General features: G+C 38.1%; 2 protein-coding genes across 2 annotated transcripts; both read right to left on the reverse strand.

Annotated features, from left to right (window-relative positions):
* Nucleotides 1-1,312: 1,312 nt before the first annotated feature.
* LOC132639285 (uncharacterized mitochondrial protein AtMg00810-like) lies at nt 1,313-2,741 on the reverse strand. The gene is made up of 2 exons (XM_060355744.1): nt 2,250-2,741; nt 1,313-1,504 (listed from the first exon to the last, which is right to left on the reverse strand). Exons 1-2 carry the CDS (start codon nt 2,739-2,741, stop codon nt 1,313-1,315), a joined length of 684 nt encoding a protein of 227 aa, XP_060211727.1.
* Nucleotides 2,742-5,437: 2,696 nt separating this feature from the next.
* Nucleotides 5,438-6,306, reverse strand: LOC132639286 (uncharacterized). The gene is made up of 2 exons (XM_060355745.1): nt 5,833-6,306; nt 5,438-5,743 (listed from the first exon to the last, which is right to left on the reverse strand). The coding sequence occupies exons 1-2, from the start codon at nt 6,304-6,306 to the stop codon at nt 5,438-5,440; spliced, it is 780 nt and encodes a 259-aa protein (XP_060211728.1).
* Nucleotides 6,307-8,475: the final 2,169 nt, after the last annotated feature.

Below are 8,475 nucleotides of genomic sequence, written 5' to 3' on the forward strand. Positions count from 1 at the left end.
TTATGAGCGAAAACTTTAAGCCTTGAATATTGTATGAAAGTTGTTACAATGTTGTTGTAGTTGTATTAATTTTCCAGAAATCTAATATGAACTTTATATACGAAAAATGTGAATGAAATTCTAAGTCTTGAGAGAGATATACGCATTTCATACCATTCTCATGCATAAAATTTTGAGTGTAATGTTTAAGCCTTGATCGAGATATACACATTTCATACGTTCTTCATACATAAAATTTGAGCGAACTTTTTAAGCCTTGAGCAAGATATACACATTTCATACAAAAAAATTTGAGCGATTATTTTAAGTCTTGAATGTTGTATCAAAGTTGTATAAAATGTTGTTGTAGTTGTATTAATTTTACAGAAATCTAATATGAACTTTATATAAGAAAATATGAGCGAAATTTTAAAACTTGAGCGAGATACAAATTTCATACTGTTTTCATACACATAATTTTGAGCGGATTTTTTAAGCCTTGAACGAGATATACACATTTCATACATTTTTCATACCGTTTTCATACACGAAATTTTGAGCGAACTTTTTAAGCCTTGAGAGAGATATACACATTTCATACAACTTTCATACATAAATTTTTGAGAGAAAAAAAATTTAATTTTTTTTTTTTTAAAAACATGTTTTGTATAGGGTTTGTAATGTTATGTTTTGTAAATATAAAACTATCGTCACGTTTCGTAAATATTTCTCCATATGATATATATATAGGTAGTTGACCCAATTAAAACTACCTTATTAGTAGTCCTTTTGGCTTTTAACCTGAGAGACTTTTAAAAACTGACTGATAGTAACTAAGACGTCTGCGCGATGAATATGGGGTCAATTAACAATCTGCATGTTAATGATGGCTTGCTTTAACATACTGGATATAAAAGTAAACAACCAAAAAGTTACTAATTATAAAGTATTGTTTAGCTTAAAATTCATTAATTAGGAAAACCAGTTAAATTTATTTGAAAGTGGTCTATTGCAACGTAATAAATCTAAATAGTGTAAAATCCTTGACTATGTGACAGAAACAGGAAGCTGTAAACGAAATGGTAAGCAAAATAGTGGACGAAATAATAAACAATAATCGATGAACTGAGTAACAAAAAGAGAAAAAATTATTCAGTCTCTTGAGATCGGTTACGAAGATTGCTGAAGGAAAGTCCTGGACAATTGCATTTTACAGAGCAAAATAGAGAGCTTTTCGGCATTTAACTGAAAATTAGATGGGATACAATTAGGGAATGATGAGAATCTTATAAGATATATTACATTAACTTACTTCCCTGACCCTACACACGTTTCAGCCGTTATTCGTGCAGAGATCACGGACTCTAAATGGAATTAAATGTGATCGCTTAAATCTCAGAGTTTCAACGTTACCAAAGGCATCGACTGTTCTGTCATTTGAATCATGTCCATGGCAGCTGTTCTGAATGGCAACGTGTCCAACATTTTCACTACTTTTCTCGGTCATCCGTCTCCTAAAGCTTGGCTTAAATGATTAAGTGTTAAGTCGTAAAATTATAAATGATACAGAGGAGATGGATATTATAAGCTTAAATTATTAGATTAACTTATAAGAAGTATGATCAATTTAATCCAACTCAAATGGTTAAATATAAGACTTAATAAGAAGTTTACAATTTCAAATATCACTACATGAAATTGGTCAACTTTTGACGCCCAAAGTCGCTACTAATCAATCAGAAATTTAGGATTTTCGATGATACTCCGACAACAAATTGTAAGAAAATATTTTCCTTGATTATTCTGTTTCCTTGAATGGGTTGATACATGATTTACAACCTAATTGTGGGCTACAAATTAGGAACTAATTTGACTAAATAATTCTAACATATGTTATCCTAAAATAGAAGATTACACAATATATTTGACTATAATTACATAATCTAACACACCCCCGCAGTCGAAGCGGGAGGTTTACGAACGGTTAGACTGTCCCGAAAATCATCAAATAGTACGCGCGGAAGACCTTTGGTGAAGATGTCAGCAATCTGATAACGGGACGGAACATGTAGGACACGAACTTCGCCTCGTCTAACCTTTTCACGAACAAAGTGAATGTCCATTTCAATATGCTTGGTACGTTGATGTTGTACCGGATTTCCAGTCAAGTAGATGGCACTCACATTATCACAATAGACCAAAGTTGCTTTACGAATAGGACAATTGAGTTCAAGCAACAGATTACGAATCCAACAAGACTCAGAGACAACATTAGCAACCCCTCGGTATTCTGCTTCAGCACTTGACTTAGATACAGTAGGTTGGCGCTTGGAAGACCAAGAAATCAAGTTATCCCCAAAATAGACACAATAACCCGATGTGGAGCGTCGAGTGTCTGGACATCCTCCCCAATCAGCATCTGTATATGACAGTAGTGACTGGAGAGAGGACTTGTATAAATGTGTGCCAAAGTCAATCGTACCTCGAATGTAACGCAAAATGCGTTTTAATGCTTCCATATGCTGGACTTTGGGGTCATGCATAAACAAGCAAACCTGTTGGACGGCGTATGATATGTCAGGCCGAGTGAATGTCAAGTATTGCAAAGCACCTGCCAGACGACGATACTTCGTAGGATCCTCATACGGGGCGCTTGAGGAAGCGCTGAGTTTGCCTTTTGTGTCAACAGGAGTAGGGCAAGGCTTACACTGTGACATGCCTGCCCGGTCAAGAATATTCTCTGCATAAGAACTCTGAGACATAAAGAGACTATTTTTGTCTTGGGAGACCGCAATTCCCAAAAAATAGCTCAACGGACCCAAGTCTTTCATTGCAAATTCCGTAGCTAACTTGGACATAATACCGAGTCTGAGAGAGTCTGAAGATGCAGTTAGAATAATATCATCCACATATAACAAAATGTAAGCAATATCTTTTCCACGACAATAAGTGAAGAGAGAGAGTTGTCAGATGTACTATGCGAGAAACCAATGGTTGCCACATATTCAGCAAAACGTTGATACCAAGCCCGTGGTGCCTGTTTCAAGACATAAAGAGACTTACGCAAGAGACAGACACGATCAGGACGAGCTGGATCCCAGAATCCCAGAGGCTGATACGTATAGACGGTCTCATTCAAATTGCCGTGTAAGAAAGCATTCTTTACATCAAGCTGGTGAATGGGCCAAGAGTGAGATAAAGCAATAGTAAGAACCACACGGATAGTTGCCGGCTTGACCACCGGACTGAAAGTTTCATCACAATCAACACCTTCCCGTTGAGACCTGCCATCACCTACAAGACGGGCTTTATGCCTCTCAAAAGAACCATCAGATTTCTTTTTATGCCGAAAAATACATAAAGACCGAATAATATTAGCATTTGGAGGACGAGGGACCAACTCCCAAGTTTTACTATCAATAAGAGCATTATATTCATCTTGCATAGCATTTTTCCAATTCGGGTCATTAAGTGCACCAACGGGATTTCGAGGAATGGGTGAGATGGAATTGTTGGTGACACTTAAGGCTTGATTATGGTATTTCAAGTTCGGCTTAAAAATCCCATGTTGACTACGTGTAGTCATGTGATGGACGGGTGGGGGGCTGGCAGGGAGAGTGCTGCTGCCGTGGTGGGGCAGCGTGGGAGAGGGAGGGGTCGACAGTGGGGGGACTACCGTAGGGGCCGTGGCAGTGGGCTGAAGGGGCTGGCGGGCAGCTGGGGCAGTGGAGGTGGACTGCTGGGCAGTCGACGATGACGGAGAGGAGGTGGGGGGGTCGGGTGGTGGGTTGCACGAGAGGGAGGGGGCTGCATTGGCGGAGCAGTGGCCCGGCATGCAACAATTGGATTCTCAATGGGGAATTATCATCATCCAAAAATTCATATGAGGTAGGAGATGGAGTATTTATTTGTGAAAATGGAAAGGAATTTTCATCAAACCACACATGCCGGGCTATGATTATTTTTTTGGCTTGCTAAGTCATAGCATTTGTACCCCCCGATGATCGGAAGGATATCCTAGGAAGACACAATGAGTGGACCTAGACTGCAACTTATGAATTTATGTGGAGGGAAATAGAGGAAAGCATAGACAGCCAAAGACTCGGAGATGAGAGTAGGATGGATTCTTTTGATAAAGAATGTGAGTGGGTGTCTTACATGCTAAGAGTTTAGAAGGGAGAATATTGTGGAGGTACGTTGCCATGGCCAAGGCATGATGCCAATAGGAGAGGGGCATTGATGCATGGGCAAGGAGTGTACGAACAATATTATTGATGGATTTAATTTTTCGTTCCGCCTTACCATTTTGGGGGGAAGTGTGGGGACAAGAAAAGCGGAAAACCATCCCGTTTTGTTCCCAAAACTTATGAAAAGGACCATTGTCAAATTCACGCCCGTTGTCACATTGAAAGGTTTTGATTTCTTTTTCAAACTGAGTGCGAATGAAAGTCTGGAAAGACAAGAAGCAATTATAAACTTGGGACTTTGTTTTGATGAGAAAAGTCCAAAGAAAATTAGTGTAATTGTCAAGAAATAAAACATAATATCTGTGACATAAAGAGCTAAGAATAGGTGAAGTCCATAAATCACTGTGAACAAATGTCAAAGGGCATAGTAGTAGTTGAAAGAGAGTCATAAAAAGGCAATTTAATTAATTTCCCCAGAGGGCAAGAATGACAAACATTGTTTCGAGCCTTATTACATTCAATCAAATTACTACTACGTAAAGAACTAAGAATAACATCCCCTGGATGACCTAAACGGGAGTGCCATATATGAGGAGAGATAACACTAAAAGCAGATGGTGCGGAAGACGAGATGGCTCGAAAAATTTTGAAGAATGGATAAAGATCACCCGAACTCTCACATCTCATGAGTTTGCTCCCCGTCCGTAAATCCTTCACATAAAAACCAAAAGGATCAAATTCAACAGAAACCATATTATCAATAGTAAATTTACGAACGGAAATAAGGTTTTTGATGAGTTTAGGTGCATGTAAGACATTTTTCAGTTTTAAAGAGGGATTTTGTTGAAGGGATGTATGACCATAACCACGAATTGGAATCATGTTACCATTACCAACAACAATGCCATTATTTTTGCTCAATTGATAATAAGACGAGAGAGTACCTTGGGAGTTGGTCATATGAGATGTGGCTCCGGTGTCCATGTACCAATTCTTGTCATCGGGCGGATTCAACGACATTGTATGCATAGCTTGATCAATATCTGTGGGCGCATACCCACCATGTGATGATGAGGCTGACGAGTAGAACGACTGTGGAGGACGAGGACCAAGAACTCCCTACTGCGAAGGATTTGGACGCGACTACTGCCAGCCGTGGGGTACGGGCACAGTGGAGTGGCCCATGGCGGTTGCCCCCACGCTGCCCACGGTGGAAAATACCACGACGGGGCAGCGGGTCCCTCCTGCTATGCCGCGACGGGCTAGTATGCCTATGCATTGGTGCGGCTGCCCCCACCGCTGCTTTGTCCATTGCCGCTGCCACCGCGATTGTTGCGGTTGCCGCCGCTTCGACCGCGGTTATTGTTCTTTCCACGATTCTGCGAATTTTCACGATTGTTGAAATTATTTGCAGAGTTATTGGGCTGTCCATTTCCTGAGAAATTCTGAGGAGTAACATTGTGGGAAACAAGAGCAGCATTCGAGCTGGAGTCGTGAATGGCGTCCTCGGCATGGCTATCCTCCTCAAGCTCAAGCATCGACCGGACAACGTCAAAAGATGGGAGAGGAGTACGGTGCTGCACCGTCGTGCGAAAAGTTTTATATTCCTCCGATAATCCTCGCGAAGACGAAGCACAAGTCGTTCGTCGGAAACTTTGTGACCGACGTTGGTGAGATTGTCTGCAAGAACTTTCAGCCTGGTACAGTATGCTTTCACATTCGGACAATCCACCAATTTTGTGTTGGTGAATTTTGCATCAAGAGCAAGAGCCCTAGCCGATTTGTTGTCCTGAAAGAGATGAACAAGACGGTCCCAAGCTTCGGCTGCGGTGTCCTCTTGATGAATGATCGTGTTGAGAAGATCATTCGATATCGTACCATATATCCATTGCCGAACAATGTCATCCAGCCGTTCCCATAGGGACTTAGCAGCAAGTTTTTTAGCTACAGTTGCCGGTGGTGGCACGGTAGGGGAGGCAAGAGGTAGGATGTGGTCAATGACCAAGTTTGCACGACAATGGAGCTTGAAGAGGGTAGCCCAGTTATTGTATTGGCTTCCTTCGTAGTCAAGCACAATATGGATGCATGATTTGATATTGGTGACAGTAGTCGCAGGATGCAACTTGGAGGTGTCAGCCATGGAAAAGAGGATGGGGAATAGCCGAAGAAGAGGAAAACAAAAAGAGAGGGGGGGGGGGGGGGGGGGGGGGTCGGCGGCCAAGGGCTAGGGTTTTTAGGAGAACCTAGTCTGATACCATGTAAGAAAATGTTTTCCTTGATTATTCTGTTCCCTTGAATGGGTTGATATACATGATTCACAACCTAATTGTGGGCTACAAATTAGGAACTAATTTGACTAAATAATTCTAACATATGCTATCCTAAAATAGAAGATTACACAATATATTTGACTAAATAATTACATAATCTAACACAAATAATACATTAATTAGAAACATTACATAAGTTATCACACCAACCACATGAAGTGATCACACCAACGACCTGCATGTTTGTCTCTACTCTCTCCCTCAACATAAATAAAATTACAACTAAGTTTAAGGAAACCATATATGTTGCCGTCCATCCATGTAACTTTATATATATATAGAGAGAGAATTAGGGAGCCTATGCATACGCAAATTCAAAATTTAAAGTTTATAGATTTTTATAACGATTTCACATTAATATATACAATAAAAACTGAGTAAAAATAATAAAAGCTAAAGATATTTAGTAATTTCTTCAACATATATAAGATTTGGACAAATTATAGGATTAACTTGAACACAAAACTTTTAAGCTAGGTTTGTCACTTTTAAGCTTGGTCTGTCCCTTATAAATCTATGCCAATACCAATTAATAGGACGAAAATAAATTATGACTTTTATCAAAATTGGGGGCAATTTATTCGAGATCTTCAAAGAGATAACTTTGTAAGTTTTGAGTAACGATATTGATGAAAACTTTTTTACCATGACTAACAACGTTGAGGAAAATTAAAGATGTTGCATAAAAGGTCACTCAATTCAATTTTAGTAGAACTATTACGTTTATTTTTCTGATTATAAAATCACTCAACTTTCATTTAATTTCTTAAACTATCTTTTTTGCCAAAAGTTGGTCAGAGATCACCCCATCTCATTGAAAAAAAAATATTTTAAACTAAATAAAATCTGAATTACTCAAATAAATTACCTAGACCTGAAACTCGACCCATAAGATTAAAAAAACTCAAATCATTACGCGTGAGACTAAAACAACCCATACACTGACTTAATTATCATCCTTTCTATAGATACTTTGTACTTTTACTATTAATATATTACTTCCTGAAGGATACAAGACTTAGATCACAAATTAAATGATTAAATTAACGAATTTTTAATTTTCGTGGAGTTTACCGGCACATAGAAAATCTAGCCCAAGCCCAGAATTAGTCAAAACTATCCCAGTGAGTCCTCGACTAGTGAACATAAAGATGAACCTGTAACAAATAATATAGATGTTTTATTTTGTACTAATGTGTGTGCCTATCTTATGTTTGGAGGTAGGCAAAGTAGTCTCTGAAATATACTTCTGAGCAACTTTTCTTCAAGTTTATAAAAATATGAGCACTTTAAATTTCTGTCGAATATTTTAACATATTCTGTCTGTTAGAATTCAAGAATTATTAAGAAGGATTTTGGTAAGAAACAGCACTAAAAAGTTTCATCAAATCTTAGAAACTACGGTACAAAAAAAAAATATACTAGAAATACAAAATAGATCAAAAATAGTAGAAGTTACACCTTAAAAAGCTGCTCTACGCTCTAGAAATAGATTACAAATAGTAAAAACTGCAAAAATTGCACCTCCAACTATGAATTCTTTTCTCACTAAATTCTTCTTTTTTCACAATTTTCATCAAATCTAATAAACAGAGTTTGTTAAATACAAAAATAAGAAATACTCACTTTTAACAAAATTTAAAGATCAAAACCGCACAATAGTACCTGACTCAAATTTAAGGGCCGGTGTCATTTTTTTTATTTGTTTTCCCCAATTAACCGTGGCCTCATAAATTTCGAGTTATGATTTGAATACTCTCAGATGAAGCAGAGAATCTGATCACAATTCAAACTACACTATCATACTACAATTGTGTTTAATTTTTCTCATCATCTGTCAATTCTGTGAAAGAAAAGTAACTCTATCGATCAGAATTAATTTTGTTGCTTTTCTTTTTCTCAAAAAAGAACAAAAATACAAGAATAAACTCAATCAAATTAAATTAATATCTTTCACCATGAAATTAAGGGGACAATTC

This window comes from Lycium barbarum, chromosome 5 (assembly GCF_019175385.1).
Source record: "Lycium barbarum isolate Lr01 chromosome 5, ASM1917538v2, whole genome shotgun sequence".
Classification (NCBI taxonomy): domain Eukaryota; kingdom Viridiplantae; phylum Streptophyta; class Magnoliopsida; order Solanales; family Solanaceae; genus Lycium; species Lycium barbarum.